The following is a 20,843-nucleotide window of genomic DNA, read 5'->3' on the forward strand; positions in this document are numbered from 1 at the left end:
TCCTATTTACGAGTCTATGAGCCTAAATGCGACTGGTTAACTCTGAACCCAGTTATAAAAGAGTGCGCACACTTATGCAACTACATTATTTTTTATTTTTTATTTTTACTCCCCTCTTCCTAAAATATTTAATTTTTTTCCATTGAGTTGTAAGGATTATAAGTCAGGTTCTGAAAGTATTGATTTTGGTCTTATTTTTTGACATCACAAAGACCTGGAATTCAAGGAGTATGTAGACCTTTATATTCACTGTATATTCTCTGTATATTAGAAAGCATTAATTTTGACTAGTGCATCTAATGAACTGGTAAGTGAGTGTATGTTAATGGTAAGCTCGTTGTCTCCTGTGCCAGGTTATTCATCCAGTCTTGTTTAATGTTAATTAATAGTACAAAGAAAACACATGAAATTTCCTCATTGTGTTTTTTAATACACCCATGTCTTTATTAGGTTGTAAGGTTGTCATAGTTACCACCAGAAGCTCTCTGTAGTGTCGCCAAATGGCCAACAGGGGGCGCGGCTAAGCACCACTCAGGTAGTGAAAGGGGCAGATCAGAGGACCAGATACAGGCAACGGAGGAGCCGCTCAACTCACACCCCTCGGTCTTCTCAACGGCCCCTGCTACCTATTACAACCTCCGCTCCTCCTGGACATCATGGTGGCTAAAAGCAGAAAACAGACCGGGAAGAGTCCGGCGACCCAGGCGGACCGCGACAGGAGCCCGCTCGTCTCGCCGCCTGGCAAAAGTAACGTTAGGCGACCAGGCAGGGAGGGCAAAGCCTTTAACAGCCAGCATTCAAACGGGCTTTCAGGCATCAGACACAAGCTCGGGCTAACTCCGTCTGCGGTCGTGAAGCTGGGAATCACTCTTCTCCTCGGTGAGTTAGCCTGCTAGCCTCTCAAGCTAACTAGAGCTAATGGTTGTTTAGATACGTAGCATTGGCGGTTCCGCTAAAATTAAGTTATCTCTATAGTCTGTGGTTATCTCCAGCAGCGATCAGTGTTTGCTAACGTTAGCTCACCTAGACGCTAGCTCTGCTTCTTCAGATTCTTGTTGTTGCATTTCATTGAAATCAGTGTTCATTTCTGCTAGTGTGACACATCGACTGCACACGTGTTGCAAAGTTCAAGCCCTGATTTCTGCTCCTGATGTCCACGTCTTCGCCCCTGTGGTGTTAAATAATGAATAAATATTTGAGCACAAGTGAAAGTTAATTATTCTCTTTCCACAGCTGCCCTGGCTGGATATCTGCACTGGTAAGCTGCTCTATTACTCCTACGATTACTCATGCATACTGTTGTGTTTTCTTTTCGCTCACATATTTGTCCTCCTGTCGACCAGGCATCACCTCTCACAGCTGTTTGAGAATGACAGACACTTTTCACACCTGTCTAACCTGGAGAAGGAAATGGCCTTTCGAACAGAGATGGTAAATAATTCCTGTGTTTTTATTCTGCATGCTCTCAGCATTGTTTTCAAACAGATCCCCTTATTCCTGATTTCAAACAGGAATAAGCTGTTCTATTCCCGATAGCAGGAATAAGGGGATCTGTGATCTAACGTGCAAAGCAGCTCTTCTATCTTTAATAAAATCTCGATGACTGCTTTATTAATCACTCAATTAGTTCCATTGTGTGTAAAATATCAGAATAGATGAGAAATGCATCACAATCACAATTTTGCACTGAAGTCAAATGCCTTGTTTTGTCCAACTAATAGTCCTTAATCCACACAGATTTAGTTTAATATTGCACAATCAGCCATAGCATTATGACTGATTGGTCAAGTAGATAACACTTATTGTGTGGATTTCATGGCACCTGTCAGAAGGTGGGATATATCAGGCAGCATGTGAACATTTTGTCCTCAAAGTTGCAGCACTTGTGGGGTGTTCATGGGCCTCAGTGATCAGTTCTTATAAAAAGTATCCCACAGAAGGAAAAACTGTGCGCTAGCAGCCAAGGCTCACTGATGCACGTGGGGAGAGAAGGCTGACCCACACGGTGGTCAGCTAACAGATGAGCTACTGTAGCTGGTTCTGATGGAAAGGTGTCACAGCTTCACAGTTTGATTTGTATGTGGCTGTTCAGCTGCAGATCCAGTCAGGTTTCCCATGGCCCATATGTGAGCCTCAGAACTGGAAACTGGAAGTGATCTGGTCTGATGAGTCATGTTTTGTTTTGCATTATATAGATGTACTGGTGTCTATGAGTTGCTTACTTGGGAAACAAAAGGAATCAGAATGCGAGGAACACCCCCTTGCCATTGCCATGGCGGTGTTCTTATTCTGCAATAATGTTCAGATGGTGGTACGTATAAGTAACATACACATAAACGCTAAGTTTTCCATTAAGAACATTACGTTGTAATGAGATTATTAATGTCCTTCACTTCAACGGTTGGTGATTGTAATGTTGTGGCTGATTGTATTATTTGAAACAGAAGCTAAAAACATATCACATTTGAGAAGATGGAACAAGGAAGTATTTGTCAATTATAAAAATGCATATTAATAGCAACTGCTGATGCACTGATATTTACTTTTGTTCAAATTCTGTGATTTAGTTGCTAATTGCACTCTTATGACATCAAGATGTAAATTTCTGGAAGTCTGTATGATATATTCAGCCGCTGAAAGAATATGGAGCGAAACACGATTTTCTGAGACAGCAGTTGTGGTATAATGAGTTTATTCTTTGTGTGTTGGTGGATAAGCAGCCTCCACTTGTCATTTATAGTAATGTCATCCCACCTAATTATAGCTGGTGAAGAACTGTGATGAAAGGTACATTGATTCTGATAGAACATGGTACAGGACTCTAATGGTGGTTGTAAAACACTTTGCATGTCCTTGGTAGGGACTTTGTTTTCAGTACCTTGGAGACTTTCCATTTAGTCTGACTCAGTTTCTTCTGTCTCTTCATGTAATCCCACATTGATTCTATGATGCTGAAGTCAGGGCATATAATATTTGTTACAGGACTCCTTGTTCTTTATCTGACTTAAGATAGGACTGAATGATACTCCTGCTACAGAATGAATTTTAGTGTCACTTGTTGATTGGGTATTTAAACAGCTACATTACCTTAAACCTTTGAACAATAGCGTTGATGGAAGTTTAAGGGCATGTCAATAATTGTCAGCTGATAGGAATTTAATATGCTACTAATTTGATAATGTTATTTATGTAAGTATTTTTGCTTGACATTTTTGAGGGTTTGGAAGTTTAGTCGGACAAAACTAATAATTTTCATTTCAGTTTCAACTTCAGTTCGCACCCTTCGTCAAGTCTCATTTGTATGATAAGCAATTCCACCATGTTCGAATAAGCAAGGAGATCTACTGCATCAAACCAAGTGCTTACCCTTTCCTTGCTAAGCTGTTTCAGTAAATTACAGAAGCGTGTGATGTACACAGTATGTGCAGCATGTGTGTGTCATGGTGAAATAAATAGCACCATGAGTCAGACAGATTATAATATACTGCTGCGTGCAACCTATAAACAGTTTGTCACTCGCATTTTACGATTTCCCGCTGGCATATTCTGGTCCGCACCTCAGTATGTGAGGAAGGAATAAATAAACATGCCTCTGTTCTGTTAGAAATTTGATTTATTGGACACTTTGCATGTTTCATTTACATTCTGAACAGTGGATATCAAGCTGTTGTAAGGCTCACAATTCAGTAATTGATTTTTAATTGTCTTAAATATATAATTTGCGGGCGGCACAGTGGCGAGGTAGTTAGCACTGATGCCTCACAGCAAGAAGGTCCCGGGTTCGAATCCATGGGCCAGCTGAGCCTTTCTGTGTGGAGTTTGTATGTTCTCCCTGTGTCTGCGTGGGTTCTCTCCTGGTACTGCAGCTTCCTCCCACTGTCCAAGGACATGCGTGTTAGGTTAATTGGTGATTCTAAATTGGCCGTAGGTGTGAGTGTGAGTGTGAATGGTTGTCTGTCTCTCTGTGTTAGCCCTGCGATAGACTGGAGACCTGTCCAGGGTGTACCCCCGCCTCTCGCCTAATGACAGCTGGGATAGGCTCCAGCAGACCCTGCGACCCTTCACAGGAACAAGCGGAATGAATGAATGAATATAATTTGTGATGAAATCGGCTGTGGCTCAGTAGGTAGAGCGGGTTGTCCACTAACCAGAGGGTTAGCGGTTCGATCCCCGGAATGTGCCACATGCTGAAGTGTCCTTGAGCAAGACACTGAACCCCTAGTTGGTCCCAGTGCGTGGCACTGGTGTGTGAATGTGTGTGTGCTTGTGTGAGTGAATGGGTAGATGTGTCTATGACTGTAAAGCGCTTTGAGTACCAATAGGTAGAAAAGCGCTATATAAAAGCAAGGCCATTTACCATTTATCACGATCATAAAAAGATAATTTGCTCAAGAATTAAAGAATTATTAAGAGTTAAAAAATGAACTTGATTCATATTTTATTTATACTTTTTGTAGCCCTAACCCCTACTGTTACTGTTCAACATAGACTTGCAAATATGATCATCAGGGTCATGAGTAAATATTGTGCACATTAACTACAGATTTTGGGAAAGTGATTTTGCCATTGCCAACCTTGGGGCAGCTCTCAATATGTGTTCTTGTGGATTAGTGATTGGGATCTCACTCTGCCCAAGTACTGCTCCAATTTGGGAGCTAACTTGTGTGGACTTGGGATGGCTGAGTATCCCAGAATGCATTTCACAGGCTTCATCCAGACTGCTGCTCCAATTACAGAATGACCATACTGCACCTGAAACCAAGTGAATATTTGCAAAGCAGCATCTGTACTTAAGTAATTTGCACATTCAGAGAAAATTATAAATTTCCAAGAATTATACATTTCTCCAAAAATTTGCAAATATACATCTTTTAAAGTAGTGTATGTTTTTAAATCATCGTGACTATAACTTGAGTGAGTGCTGCTGATGTTTTCTTGATGACATTGAAGGTGAAGGTGTGATCATAAGCGAGCAGAATATTTTTCTTGGCCCATCCCTGGTGAGCTGCTACCATCTCCTTAGCCTGTGCAACTTATTCCTGTCTGCTTTTCTGAATTGTTTGTTGTTACATTTGCTGTTTCTCTCCCTCTGTATAATTCTGCTTTGACTCTCTTTGTCTTCCCTTTTTCCTCCACACAGCTTCTCTCATTTGTGTAATTTGTGTAAAATGTTTCTGATTCCAGGGTTTGTACTATTCCTACTACAAGACCATTATCGAGGCTCCTTCTTTCCTGGACGGCCTCCACACGGTCATGAACGATCATCTGACAGAGTATCCCCTGGTTATTAACACACTGAAGAGATTCAATCTTTATCCAGAGGTAAAGTCAGTTTTTGACATGTGAGTTGTTTCTTTGTGAAAGCATTGCTTATTTGACCTTGCACATTTATAATCTGTTGCTCTCAGAGTAAAAGGATCCCAAGTTATTTTACAGTAAAAATGATTTATTACTGCAAAAGTGTAATAAAACCACTGAAACCATGTTTCAAACAAAGCAAACAAAATAATCGGTGTATTGTTGTTTTTTAGTTAATTTACATAAACTTTAAGTGAACTGTTACTCAGATATAGATAACTAGATTCCCTACATTTCTACAGTGTTTGAAGCCAGCTAATTAAGACCCTGAAGAGATCTTTAGTTTTAGTCGCACTATGGATTTATGCAATGTGTAGACAAAGAGACACCAATGAAATAAATGGAACTGAAATATTATGCTTTTGTATTAGTTTAGTCAATAAAATTAGTCATTTGTACATATCTGTGAGGTGCAAGAGTAAGTAAACCCTGTATCTGGCGTGACAGCCCCCTCCCCCTCTAGTGCAGCAATAACGGCAACTCAATGTCTCAGAGATTTTAGCACATTCCAGTCCAGAACCGCTTCAGTTTTGAGATGTTGATGGGTTTCCTTACAGGAACTGCTTGCTTCAGGTCTACCACAACATTTCTTTTGGATTAAGGTCTGTTTTGTTTGTGAACATGCATACTTGTAGGAACAAAAATATATTCATGGTCGATAAATCTGCTTTCTCAAGCTGCAGAGAAAAGGTTTCAGAAATGCATTTTCTTCTTGACAGTTTCTAAATCGGCTTAACTGAGAAAGGTGACTGTAACCTGGTAACTTAGCAGCATCTGTACAATGGGAATCCTGTTTGCTTCTGTACTCCTCAGAGACAGCAGGACAGAAAGCTCCTTTCAAATGTGGTGTTTAAACAGGCTTTTCACTGCACGCCTCTTCTCCCCAGGTGGTCCTGGCCAGCTGGTACCGAATGTACACAGGTGTAATGGGCTACTTTGGGATTCCCACCAAGATGTGCTGGTCCATCAACAGAGGAGAGGGACTCACTCCTGTGGACAGCTGTGAAGGTATGGGCTGTTGCCATGGAGCCACAAACTACACACACTCATACGCACTTTTACATGCACATTCACTGATCAGGCAGAACATTATGACCCCCTTTCTTTTATTATGTAGTTCTCCCTTGTGCCTCCAAAACAGTTGTGACTCATCAGAGAATGGACATGGTCCTTCTGAGGGTGTCCTGTGGTGTCTGGCAACACAATGTTGTTAGTGGAGGCCTTTGGGTCCTATGGGTTGGAGGGAGGGGCCTCTGTGGATCATCCCACAGATACTTGAACAGTTTGGGATCTAATGAATTTGGAGGCCAGGTCAACACCTTGTGCTGTTTTTCATGTTTTTTGAGTTGTTCCTAAACCGTATTTGTGTGTCAGGCTGCATCCTGCTGGGGATGGCTGCTGCCATCAAGGAGTGTCATTGCTATGGGGTGGGGGTGCCTGGTCTGGTCTAGGTGGGTGGTACATGTCTAAGTAACATCCACATGAATGTCAGGTCCAAACGTATCCCAGCAGAACATTGTATTGTCACAAGGTGGTCAATGTTATTCACTCAGCGGTTTTAATGTTTGATTCGTATGATTATTGCATTCCACGGGCATATAGTTTAAAACACGTTAAAACACTCATGCACTCTCTCACTGAAGTGACTAAATGAAAGAAGGGAAGTAACAAGGATTTAAATAAAATAAGCACACTTGATTCTTTTTTTACTTCTAACTAAAACTCATGAGTCATTTTTACATGCTTGCATTCAATGCAGCTGCTCTTAAGAATTATATTATTGATCTATAGAGTTTTATTTATCTGTTCATTGTTCTTTAGAATGTCAGTTGTGATAAATTTGGGACGTTCCAGAACCCAAGGAGACATCTTTAATTTGCTAGCCTTATCCGATCAACAGTAAATAAGAATTAAAAAATATTTGGTTTCTACCCCAAGATGTCTACTTGTTAATAAAAGTCTTAATTGTCACACAAAATGGAGAAAAGCAGTGAGATCTCACATTTGAGAAGCTCAAACTAGGTACGGTTCAGTCAGTTTAACAGGCTATAGATCATTTAATCAACTATTTTTCAGCTCTGCAGTCGAATTAAAAAGAAAGAAAACGAGTTGGGATTACGAAAACATATTCACAGACATCCCCCGTTACATGACAACAAACTGGTTGAACATTGGGTACGTGTAAGACAGCAAGAGGAACATAATGATTACTACAGGAGCACTGAGGGAAAGAAAAATGCTTTTAACCAATTATACACAAACAACTGTTCAACTTATTTGCAGGAACGTTTCAGAGAAGAGTTTACAGCTGACAGTAAACAAGCTGTTGTCAGCTTTCCTTCATGGAGCTGCAATCTCTCTTTCTGTCCGTTTCATTAGTGAGTGGAGGCACCCCGGGGTCAGTGTACCCAGGCTGTTTTCACAGTGTTTACACCAAACTGACGCAAGCCCGCCTTGCATTTCACAGCCGCTATGTTATTTTTGTGAAATGTCAGAACGATACAGGGAAGTTTGTATTACATCTCAGGCTGAGCTGCTGTTGAAAAACAATCCTTTTTCTTTTCAGTCTGATTTACTATCACATGATGATGAAGCAGCTCCTCATAATGTCAAGGCACTGCCAAGTACCTTGTTATTCATCACAGCCTCATCAGTTTGTTCAATGTACCTTATAATTTTGCTGGCAACATTGCAGAGAGGAAGTAATTTGATGCTGCTAAAGATACAGCAGCTGTCAATTACTCAACTGTGTGGGGAAGCAAAGTCCGTTTGTTATCATGAAAACTGCACCTATCCGGCAGATTTCTGAGAACAAATTGAGAAACCTACATTGAGATGTTCTGTATGAAATAAGAGTTATTATTGTACCATTATTCCAGTAAAACCCTGAAAATTGATTTTCATCTCGTCTCTTTTGATAAGTAATTTTCACACCAGCTACCTTAATATAATGTTTATGGCATCCGTTTAAACCACTGCGTCACCAGTCTACTACTTTTTTTAAAATATCTAAATGTCTTGTTTTGTTTTACAATGCCTGTTTCAGATTGTAAAGATCATGCTCTATTTTCCACATGTCGGGAGTAGACAAAGATACCCCAATTAAATGAATAGAACTGAATTTTTTTGGTTTTGTATTTGTTTATTCAATAAAATGAGTCATTTGTACATATCTGTGAGGTGCAAAAGTAAAGGATCTCTTGTTTATAGTATCTGGTGTACTTTGTGTATTAATATGCACAATTGTGAGACCAAAGTATTCTCCTTTGGTCTCATCTGTCTTCCGGCTCGTCTGGCTTGTCAAACCCAGGCTGTTGATCAGACTGTTGATCAAACTGTAACTGACTCAACAGGCTCAACACCTTGTCTGTTTGTTGTGCATTTCAGGGATGGGCGACCCGGCATATTTCTACGTTGCCTGTGTGTTCCTGCTGAACGGCATGATGATGAGCCTGTTCTTCATTTATGGTGCTTACCTCAGGTAACTCCGCACGTGTCCATCTCCCGTCTACTGTCATGCTTGCATGGGCATCAGTGAGACGAGGAAGATTTATTTTTATGGCCCATCTCAGCAATGAGCTGTCAGCCATAGAGCATTTGTCTTCTGTCTCTGCTAGTTATGGTTTGGAAACATCAGATGGAAGATAACCTCTCTGAATCTGTCTTCTGCTCTCCGACTCTCTCATCTCATATCACCATTTCCTTTCATTTTTCCCCTCTAGTGGCAGTCGACTGGGCGGCATTGTTACCACAGTGTGTTTTTTCTTCAATCACGGTGAGGTGAGTGCACTGACTTAATATCTGTAAGCGGAGATTCAAATGTTGGAACTTTACTTGGAACTATAGGTCCTCATAGTCGGCTTCCAGTAAATGTAAGCTTCTGAAATGTGTAAAACTTAAAAATAAAAAAGCACTCAGACAAGCAGAGGGTGTTTTAATGGGAACTCATTGCAGCCCTCAGAGGAGCTTAGAGCTGGTTTTGGCTGGCAGTCATAAGCTCAGTCCCTCCACTCACCTCCTTCTTTTGAGTTTCCTCCAAACAGATAGAAAGTGGAATATCTTCTTGATTGATATGGAAACTCTGTCCTTTCGATGAGTGCATGGGTGGTTTGTGGCAGCATATGTAACTTTCACTTTTGTTGGAGGAAGTTATTCTGCCACAAACCACCTCTACACTCATTGGTGTGTTGTGAACTGACAAACACGTGGGACTGTAGCGTTAAATTAGATAGCTGCTTCTGCATCTGTAGTCTATGTCATAGTCTGACATGCATTTTCAAAGAAATTTACTACATGTTGCTACAATGCAGGCAAATTTTATTTATACAAACTACCTGATGGAAGCGGGGCTTTGTGCAAAAAAATGAAAGTTTGCATACCACTGAAGCACTTCAACCCTACGGTGCCATCTAAATACAAAGCATGTTGCAGTGAGCACAGAAACCGCCGGAGCTGTTAGCGCTAGCGGTCCTGGTCTGAGTACTGAAAAGATGTGTCGGCAGCCCGAACCTTTCTGAAATAGTATTTAAAGTAGACTGTGAATACTTACAGTATGTACATGTGATTTCTTAGTTGTTTGTTTTTAATTTTTAATAAATTTGCAAAAATCTCAAAAAACATTTTTTTCATGTTGTCATTATGGGGTGTTGTATGTAGAATTTTGAGGGGAAAAAAATTAATCTATATCCATTTTTATTTTTATATCCATTTTGGGATAAGGCTGTAACGTAACAAAATGTGGAAAAAGTAAAGCGCTGTGAATGCTTTCCAGATGTGCTGTATTTCCTTGTCCCCTTGTCAGACAGCACAGAAAATTCCTCCTTCCTCCTTCTGCACACCATCTACTCGGATATCTTCTCTCTTTTGTGTGTTGCAGTGATTTCAGTAAAAGTAACAACAACAAGCTTTAACTGTTTTTAAGTAGTGTAGCATTTTAACAATCAGTTTAGTTCCACGTTCCATGTTTTGAAAACAGACATATGTGTGGCAGCCAGGGGTTAGCAAACTTTCATCTCACAATTTTTTTGTTATCGGTCTATTCAGTTCAATTCAATTCAATTTTAGTTATATAGCGTCAATAACAATACAAATCATCTCAAGACGCTTTCTAAAACCCGGCCTGAAACCCCCAGAGCAAGCCTGAAGGCGACGGTGGCAAGGAAAAACTCCCTTTTAACAGGAAGAAACCTTGAGCAGAACCCAGCTCATATGGAGGGACCCATCTGCCTAAGGCCAGCCGGGTAGAGACAGCAGAAACGAGATAAACATCCATCTGTCATAGATACACATATCTGACTAAAGCGTACATGTGGAATCTTATGATACAAACTGATGATGTTACATGGCAGTTTGAAAATGGAAGAGGAATCATAGGTCTACTACTGTATATGGTACTGTAGCAGCTTGAGCCAACATCAGTGTTGGCATCACAGACTGATGGGCAACGTACCAAGTCACTTGCTGCCTTTCTAAATTTGATGTGAGATGAGCGTATATAGGAGGGGATACTGATACAAATGTTATTTTCAGTTAAATACCTTATTTATAATATACACAATTGTATAATAATTAACAATAGTTAAATACCACCCCAAGCTGCCAGTGAAATGAATTGTCACTGTCTTACACATTCAGCTCCTACAGAATTCCACTGTGTTCAACTGTAATACATCAATTTGTTGGTTCTTTCACAGAGTAGAAATGTCCTGTCATCTCCTCACCTGCAGTATATTTCGCATGAAATACCATTAAACACTGTCGAAGAAACAAAATTAAATAACTAGATTTCTTATAAGCTGCAAATAAATAAAATATCTGTGAATGTCTTATATCTGTATATATCTTTCTATTGACTGTCATATTAATTTGCCTTATTTTGGTGTGTTGTTTCATTTATGTATTCAGAGCACTCGCGTGATGTGGACTCCACCTCTGAGGGAGAGCTTTGCCTACCCCTTTCTTGTCCTGCAGATGCTCCTTCTCACCTACATCCTTCGGTAAACTCAAGTCTTTTTATTCCATTAGCAAAATATTCACTTGGAACATAAAAAAACACAAGTCATGTTGTATATAACCCCATTTCTTTCTTTAATTTGATTATGAAAATTGAATCATCATCTGGTGTGCAATGCCTTGTGTTGCATGAGAACCATTAGTGAATCTTCTGGCATCAGTTTGACACTTCTTTTTGCATTTCTAATATTTGCTTGATACATAATCAGGTGTTTGCAGTACAGTCAGAATGAGACTAAATGTGTGTATCTTCTCAGGCAGCTTAATCTCTGCCCACCTCATTTTTTTTTCATTCTCTCCCCAGGACACGGAACCCGAACAGGACAGCCATGGTTGCTCTGGGTGTCTCCAATTTGTGCTTTATGCTGCCTTGGCAGTTTGCCCAGTTTGTGCTGCTTACCCAGGTAAACAAGAGGGAGAGTATGGGACAGGAACATTAAGATGAAAACAGGAGGAAAATAGATTAAGATTGGTCACATGCACAATTATACATAGTACAATGCACAGTTAAATGTATTTTTGTACCTGCAGCCGGTAGAAAAAACATGAAAACAAAACAGTAATAATTTCACACAGCACACAAGGTCAAAAAAAAAAAAAAAAAGTAAAAATTTATAGAGAAAGAAAAAAAAATAAAACGAAATAGAATCAAATAAAATATAAACTGTGAACTTAAAAGGGGGTAGCTCTTGTATATACAGTTCATAAATTTGCAGTATTGCAGCTGTGTCAGTAAAGTGCAAGAGATGTGCAGAAAAGAAACAAAGAAAGTGCCAAAAGTTCAGATGTTCAGAAAATAAACAAAGACAGGCAAGACTGCAAGAGAGGGAGGAACTGAACGAATAAATAATAAAAATCATACATATAAATTCCAAAGAATAGTTTAACTGGAATAGTTGGGACTGTGAGATAGACACAAGTAAAGTTAAAGCGTGTAGGCTGGCAAGTTAAAACCGTGACTCCAGAACAAGCAGGTCACTCCTGTGAGCATTTGTGTTTGGCAACTGTTTAGCCCACACTAACGCAGTTCCCTCAGGCCTCTGATGCTTTAGTGCAGGGATTTTAACTCAACACTTGTTTATTCACAGCTATTATTTCTTTGTTTAACTTGTTTAAGCTGCTGATTGAACCCACTGCACCATCCACTGCACGCATAAAGCCACCCAAGGCCAAATATGTCCACCCACACCACTTAGTCATCCGCCCCATCGGTCTGTTTACCTCCAGATGGAGTTTGATCTCAGGATTCTAAACATTTTAACACAATTAGAAGCTTTCCTGCCTACAGTGCTTTGTGGTATACTTTATATCTTTGTATAACAGCATATTTGTAAGTAACTACAGATATTAAAGTGAGCCTCCAGAGTAATTGCTGACTTTTTCCGCGTTTAATTATAAACAGTCAATACATAGACTAATCTATTCATACTTTAACAGTGTGATTAATTAAATTTGCCTATATATTCTGTTTAGAAACAAAGACTACAAAAAGCAATCCTACAACTGACTAATAATGTTTCCATGGTCTCTCTTGTGTGATGCTGCACTGCAGTCACAAAATAACTACATGTTTAAACATGAAGTTGTGAGATGACATAAGTGAAATAATGAGAAGTTGCATTTAGAAACATTAGGTTTACCGTTCCATGTAAAAAAAATTAAAATAAATAAAAAATTGAAATGTAATTGTTGATTCAGGCTTGAATAAAATTTTCTAACTTTTTTTTTTGGAATTGTTTCATGCCTTTATCTCATAGCAGCAGCAGGAGTAACAAAAGTCCCTGGCTGGATCTGAAACGGGGATGAGCAGGCTTTATTTTCCATTGTATCTTCTTCTTGATGAATGAACTACCACATGTTTCTGCAGGGATGAAGAAATTGCAGTCAATATTTTAAACACGTGTTAAATTTCCTTAAGGTTAAGTTCCTCGTATTGGACAGCAACAACTTTAACTTTCTGGTCCAAAACTTAAAAAGTACATGAAACTTCTTGTTAGTTGTGGATATAAAACATTAACATCCATCTTCACCTGCACATACATGAATTCTGTGCCTGAAGCTTCAGAGTGGTTATGTGTCTCAGAGGTTTCCGGAGTGCATAGTTAAGGTAGTTTGTTTTAGTTTTTTTTTGTTGTTTTCCAGGTGGCTTCCCTGTTTGCTTCATATATCCTGGGTTACCTAGCAGCGGCCAAGATGCAGTCCATTCTAGTCACTCATATGGTACAGTAGACAACCTTCCCAATTTTTCATTAATTAATCCTGGTGTTTTTATTTGCTAATTGTATATATTTCTCACTACTGCATCTGCATGCATTTGCCAAGCTGTTCAGGTTAGACCCAAAAAAACTTGGTTGGCTTTCTCTGGAGTTCTCTTGGGTTGTGCCCAGGATAAGTGAATGGTTATCCCGGCTTCTGTCCTCTCAGCTCTTACAGTCTCTGCAGCAGTCTACTTATCTCGCTCAGCTTCTTGACCAAGAAAATTTCACGAGCCGCAAGGACACCAGTACAGGCAGGGATGACTTTCTTCAGCATTAACGATACCACTCTGCATGCACAAGTGCCTTTCCAGCATAAGAGTCTCAGGATGTGTGGGCAACTTATTTCCCACTGCCAAGGACAAAAGTACATCTGTATTTATGTGAGAGTGTGCAGAGATGTTTGTGTCTGGGCATGTGTGTTCTGGCCATTCGCCACTCTTCTATGCATTCTTTCCCCCTAATCCTCTCTGCATTCCAGACTGTTAGCCAGGGCCTGTGCGCTCCCCAGATAAGGAAAAAAGGCCTTTGTGGTAAGATGGTGGAGATTTGTGTCAGAGGAAGGCATATGGCTCTGCATAATTTAGAGAGCTAGGCAGTGATGACTTTGGCTCTGTGTGTTTAGAAAAGATTAGACACACAACGTGTGTGTCCTCTATGACCTACAGCATCGTTAATGATTTTGAGCAGTACCACTTTGTATAAAATGTTTATATGTAGGTTGGGCTGCAAGTAGCAAGTATTACCATTATAATTAAGTCTCAGAAATATTGAAAATGGACAGTCACAGTCTGTCAAATAACAGTGACACCTGTAAATTAATTCAAAAGTAATAATCAGTTTGCAGGGATAATAAGTCTTAGTGAACATCTGGCGCCAGGATGCACTATGAAAAGAAGGTTTTCCTATACATTTTAGTTTAGGCTTAGCTAGATCCAGATTAAGATGAAGGAATTCCTAGACACAAGTTTTTATAATGTGGTTTTATATGACTTTCACATCAGATATCAGGCATTCTCCTATCATGTGCATTAGATGGGACTTGATGATCTAATCAATGAGGAAAACTGTGATGTGCCCGAACAGCATTGCTTCGAAAAGTTAAAATGCAAATACTATACACCTGATAAATTAAAATCTATAAAATGCAAAAATGACCACTCATACTCTCTGATGCATTTAAACACTAGAAGCCTGAATAAGCATTATGATGATTTTCTGTCCCTTTTAGCCAGCCTAGACCACAGATTTGATGTAATTGGATGTAGCGAAACTTGGATTACTGATAAATCATATTTGAACATCCTCAACCTGGACGGATATGTATTGTACAATAGAAATAGACCTGGTAGAACAGGAGGAGGTGTATGTTTATATATAAATTCACTACATTCTGTGAGTGTCTGTGATGATCTAAATATTGATGATGGGTATTCTGATTCTCTATTTGTTGAGATTAATATAAATAATGGAAAGAATATAACTGTAGGTGTAATTTACCGACCACCAGACTCTGACTTGAATAGTTTCATGTCTAAATTTGATGAATTATTAAATTGTATAAATAAAACAAATAAAAACTGTTTTATCCTTGGGGATTTTAATATCGATCTAGCCAAGGAGAACAGTGCTAAAAATGATTTCATGAATACACTGTACTCCTCATCTTTTTTCCCCACTATAAATACATATACAAGAGAAACAGAATCTAGTAAATCGATCATCGATAATATCCTCACAAACACTCAAAATGCTTGTTTTGACTCAGGTGTAATTCTGTCAGACATCACTGACCACTTTCCTGTTGTACTTTTCATTGATCTTACAAAAAAGATGAATGAGTCACTGTTAAAAACAAAAGTGAAAGTACTGAGTGAAAGTAACTTAATGAAATTATCTGAAAATCTCAGAGTTAAATCATGGAATTCTGTTTATGGCTGCAAAACTCCTGATGCAGCATATAATGCTTTCATTGATGAAATAACTGACTCTGTAAACGCCACCATACCTGTAAAGATCAGAAAATGTAATGCTGGGGATCGGAAAGTATGGCTTACGAGGGGCATTTTGAAGTCAATTAAAAAGAAAAATACACTTTACAAACGTTACATTAAAAATCCAACTGATGGAAACAAAGACAAATATATTAAATATAGAAATAAGCTGACACATGTCATACGAATAAGTAAGCGAAGACACTACACTGAGCTTATCAAGGCTGCTCATGGTGATCAGAAGCAAAGCTGGAAGGTGCTAAATGAGGTTCTCAGTCGGGGACAAAAACCTACTGTACTTCCTGACACCAAAATCAAGCAAAATGCCAGAACAAATTCAAATGGTGATGATCTTGCAAATAGTTTTAATAATCATTTTAACTGTATAGGTAAAACTCTCTCTGAAACTATTAGTCCACCAGAGGGAGCAAATTATCAGCATTATCTTCAGGGTAATTATATAAATTCTTTCTTTCTTGCACCAACTGATAAAATAGAAGTAACTAATATTATTATGAGTATGAAAGACTCAAATACTGCAGGCGTGGATGGTATATGTAGTAAAATCATTAAAGCCATTGTGAATGAAATTGTTGAGCCACTCGTCTACTCCATCAATCTCTCTTTGCTTTATGGGGTGGTACCTAAAATGACAAAGATAGCAAAAATTATCCCAGTATTTAAATCTGGTGATAAAAATAACATGCAAAACTATCGACCAATATCTATACTTCCCACTTTTTCTAAAGTATTCGAGAAAATTGTTTATTGTAGACTTAGCAATTATTTAGATGGATTGAATATAATTAGCTCATCACAATATGGCTTCAGAAAGAAATACACAACCTGTATGGCAATTATAGATCTCACTGAAAAAATCAACGACGCCATTGATAGAGGTGAGTGTGGGATTGGAGTTTTCCTCGATCTATCAAAGGCGTTTGATACGATTGATTTTTCAATCCTCCTTGGTAAATTGCAACATTATGGTGTCAGGGGCACAGCGCTAAATTGGTTCAAAAGTTATATACACGATAGGGAGCAATATGTTCATGTAAATGATAATGAATCACAGTGTAGCATTATTAAATATGGGGTCCCTCAAGGATCTATATTAGGTCCACTTCTTTTTATTTTATATGTAAATGATATTGTAAATTCCTCTCCTATTTTACACAAAGTCCTTTTTGCTGATGACACAAATTTATTCCTGTCACACAAAAACCTAAAACATCTCCAGAATCTTATGAATCAAGAATTAATAAAGGTGGATACCTGGTTCAAGTGTAATAAATTATCTTTAAATATAAATAAAACAAATTTTATTGTATTCCGCTCAAATAGAAACCGAAATGATGTTGAACATGTGTGTGTAGAAATAAATGGTAGAGCTATCGAGAGAGTAGACTCTACTAAATTTTTGGGAATATACATAGATGAATTTTTAAGCTACAAAAAACATATAAATGAGCTGACTAAGAAATTATCCAAATATGTGGGCTTATTTTGTAAAGTCCGACATTTTCTTCCTCTTGAAGCTCTACTAACTCTGTATCGGTCTCTATTTGAGCCCCACTTGAACTATTGCAATGTTATATGGTGTAATTCATATCTCAGTTACCTTGAGAAACTAAAGACCTTACAAAAGAAGGTAATTAGAGTAATATCATGGACCAAGCTAAGTGCCCCCTCTGATCCTCTTTTTTACAGATACAAACTCTTGAAACTCACTGAATGTAATACTTTCCATAATGCCTGTATGATATATGATGTAGCATTTAGACTCAATGACAGACTCTGCCATCTCATCCCAATTTTTCTACCCACTCATGAATACAACACGAGAGGAAAACAACTTATAAAAGGAAAGAGACGGAAACTAAAATGCACAAGTCTTAGTGTGACCGTTAAAGGACCACAGGCTTGGAATGAGGTTGAGAGCACAATTAAAGAGTCTGCATCACTGTCTATTTTTAAAAAAAGATTAAAACAAAAACTGCTGCTAAATTATGTCTAAATCAAGCCCAGCTTGCTGTTTTTAGTTTCATCTACCGGTGCCTGATGTGTTGATATTTGTATCATTATTGTGTTGAACCATACCTTTTTGTACTGATGGAATTGCCTTAGATGGTTAGGGTTAGGTTAGTTTGTTAGAAATAGGAAATGTTATTGTCATAATATACTACATTGTTGTTGATGTCTCTGGGCCCCCGTTCATAAGCTACAGAAGCTTTTGGGGTTACCCTTTTTTACAAGATCATGTTTACTGTATATTGTGAATTTGAATTTGTATGTTGTATTTTAAAATGATTTGTAAAATAAAACGAACCTTGAACCTTGAAGGAGAGCTGGTGGAGGCAGTGTGATGCTTTGAGCAATGTTCTGCTGGGAAACCTTGGGTCCTGTCATCCATGTGGATGTTACTTTGACTCGTACCACCTACTTAAGAATTAGTGCAGACCATGTTCACCCTTTCATGGAAACGGTGTTCTCTGATGGCTGTGGCCTCTTTCAGCAGGATAATGCTCTCTGCCACAAAGCAAAAATGGTTCAGGAGTGGTTTGAGAAGCACAACAATGAGTTTGAGATGTTAACTTGGCCTCCAGATTCCCTACATCTCAATCCAGTCGAGCTTCTGCTCCACTTAACAACTTGTGATACTTAAAGTATCTGCTGCAAACGTTTTGGCGCCAGATACCACAGCACACCGTCAGCAGTCTAGAGGAGTGGCGCTAGGGGTCAGGACTGTTCTGGTGGCAAAGGGGAGATCTATACAATTTTACAGTAGACAGTAGACTAGTTGTCATAATGTTATGGCTCAACTGTTTGTTCATTAAATTTTGCTAACTGTTGAGAGGTCTTTCTGATGACCTACTACAAACAGTTCTTCTCAAAACCGCCTGAAGTATCCGGTTTGGTGATCACTGTTGACAAGATGCAGAGTCTTTTCTGCTGTTCACAGTGGGATTAAGTATTAAGATTTGATTGAGTGGGGATCATATTCAGCTAATCACTGTTTAATACATTTGTGTAAATTGCTGGAGTGCTTTCAACAATATTGACACACAGTCTTATAATTGACTCTGGATTCACTATAACCCAGACCACACTGCAGCTTTTGGGAGGCACAGATGTCATTTGCAGTTGGCACTGAATATAGAACTGAGTGCTTTGAAGAGACCACTGGAAACCTAGAGGAGTTGGCTGAGTTTGCTGCCAAACTAGCATGTTTGGCATTATTTCTAATTTCACAGACAGAACATGCACAAGCTGCTGGACAGGTTGCTGCGAACAGTCCACAACCTTGTGAATATGTCAGGATAGTGATGAATGACACCTCCTCTCTCCCCTGCTTCCTGCAGGTCACACTCGGTGTTTGTTTCATCCTGATGTTTGGGAACTCCATGCTCCTCACGTCCTTCTACGCCTCTTCTCTTGTCTCCATCTGGGTGAGTTCAGTATACCATATATGCACTGAATGAATGATCAGGTTTGTTTAGATGCCGTTTTTATTATGATTTTTTATTTATTTTTTTTAGGTGATCATTGCCTTGAGGGATCGATTTGCTCAAGTCTTCAAACCTGGCATCGTCATCTGGGTATGAAGAATTTACTTTGCTCTATTTTTACATTTCATTGCAGTAAGTACATGACGAAAATGAGGAATTATTTGCTTGTGACGTCTAAGAACTATCAGCAACAAAGGTGGACTGTAACGTGCCCTCATGTTGCCTGTATCTTGACCAAAAAGTTGAACACAACCTAAAGACTCTTCATACATGTAAGTGGCAGGAGTCTGTATCCAAAAGGGGAAACTGGAAGAGCTAGGAAGCTAGGATGAGCTATAAACAGTCATACAGATCTGTCTTCAGCTGTACATGATCATTTCGATCAGATTATATGAAAATGAAAAGTGAGAGGAACCTTTGTGTGCACTTTGAACTTTATTGTTTTGTTAGTTGTATCACTTTTTGACTAAATATTCGAGTATTCTGTTCAGACAGATGCAGGTAGAAACCATATCTGGCCGAAAGAAGAGATTTTCCTATTACAATTTAAAATGCTTCTTTCTTTCATTGCTTCTGTATCCTTATTTGGGTTGTTGTTGATTTGGTAGCCTTTATGTGGAAATAGTTTGATGGAGCTCTCAGATAAACTACAAAGGATCAGTCTCTGTGACCAGTCAGACAAATAGTTGGCTGGCTCTTGACTGAGCATCATCTGGAGGTCTTATGACAGGGTCTGCCTGACAGTGTATGTGTACCTATCAGTCTGCCGATCTGAGTGTCCTTCCTTCCTCTGCAGGTCATGCAGGGTCTAGCTTGGGTCATCTCCACTGTTCTGCTCAAATTCATGCTGTCCACAATCTTCGGTGCCTCTGATGATGTAAGCTATTTCATTAGTGCTTAAACAATAATAAAATTTGTATTTCATTGGTGATAATTATAGTAGAGAAAATATTAGAGATATATCGGTAGGAAATTGTATGTCTACAGATAGACATGTTTAGTAGTTGGGCCAAAATGCTGCATATCAGTTCATCTAAATGTGTAAAATAAGACACAAACTGGATAAGGATAAGATGAAGGCAGATTTATTCACACAAGATAAATATTTTTTTCACAAGGCCATAGGCTGATTTTTATGCAGGTTGTTGTTTAAATAAAGAGCTTTGAACAAAGAATATAATCACTTAAGGATATGACTAAAAATGTAATTAAATGTGGCACCGCACACACCTCTGCAAATATATCTACATATATGGATTCTAGTAAAAGTAAGACAAAACCGTCACATTTCATAATCAGAAAAGGACAGAATGGACAATTCTGAACATTTTCAAATCATTCAAGCATGTAAAAGTCGGGGCACGACTAAAATACTGCATGTATGTCTTTTCAGGCTCACATCAGTGGACTAATAAAGTCCAAGTTCACAAGCTACAAGGACTTCCACACTCTGATGTACACATGTGCAGCTGAATTTGACTTCATGGAGTTGGAGGTAAGTTCTGTTCCTCTGTCTTACTGCAACTAAGAAGTGATGTCAGATCACTGAGACTCCACAGATAAAATACAAGTCTCTAGCAGTTTGTTGTCCCTCTGAAGATTTTCTAAATGTCACTCGGGCGCCAGTGAAGAAATATCAAAATGCTTTCTGCTTTGTATCAGAGCGTCTGCATTGTCTCCCAGCAGAGCTGCACCAGGCAGAAACCTGAAAGCAG

General features: G+C 38.9%; 1 protein-coding gene across 1 annotated transcript in view; it reads left to right on the top strand.

Moving 5' to 3' along the window:
- Positions 1 to 295: 295 nt before the first annotated feature.
- dpy19l1l (dpy-19-like 1, like (H. sapiens)) overlaps positions 296 to 20,843 on the top strand; it is a 30,994-nt gene continuing 10,446 nt past the window's right edge. The window contains exons 1-14 of the mRNA XM_084556714.1: positions 296 to 879; positions 1,234 to 1,258; positions 1,344 to 1,431; positions 5,185 to 5,322; positions 6,246 to 6,366; positions 8,746 to 8,839; positions 9,081 to 9,138; positions 11,263 to 11,354; positions 11,675 to 11,774; positions 13,513 to 13,590; positions 18,982 to 19,068; positions 19,159 to 19,218; positions 19,925 to 20,005; positions 20,522 to 20,623. Coding sequence (XP_084412840.1) covers positions 657 to 879; positions 1,234 to 1,258; positions 1,344 to 1,431; positions 5,185 to 5,322; positions 6,246 to 6,366; positions 8,746 to 8,839; positions 9,081 to 9,138; positions 11,263 to 11,354; positions 11,675 to 11,774; positions 13,513 to 13,590; positions 18,982 to 19,068; positions 19,159 to 19,218; positions 19,925 to 20,005; positions 20,522 to 20,623 — 1,347 coding nt within the window. The 5' untranslated portion in view covers positions 296 to 656. The remainder of the gene's footprint in view (positions 880 to 1,233; positions 1,259 to 1,343; positions 1,432 to 5,184; positions 5,323 to 6,245; positions 6,367 to 8,745; positions 8,840 to 9,080; positions 9,139 to 11,262; positions 11,355 to 11,674; positions 11,775 to 13,512; positions 13,591 to 18,981; positions 19,069 to 19,158; positions 19,219 to 19,924; positions 20,006 to 20,521; positions 20,624 to 20,843) is intronic.

The sequence above is a fragment of the Chelon labrosus genome (assembly GCF_963514085.1).
Source record: "Chelon labrosus genome assembly, chromosome: 12".
NCBI classification, from domain to species: Eukaryota; Metazoa; Chordata; class Actinopteri; order Mugiliformes; family Mugilidae; genus Chelon; species Chelon labrosus.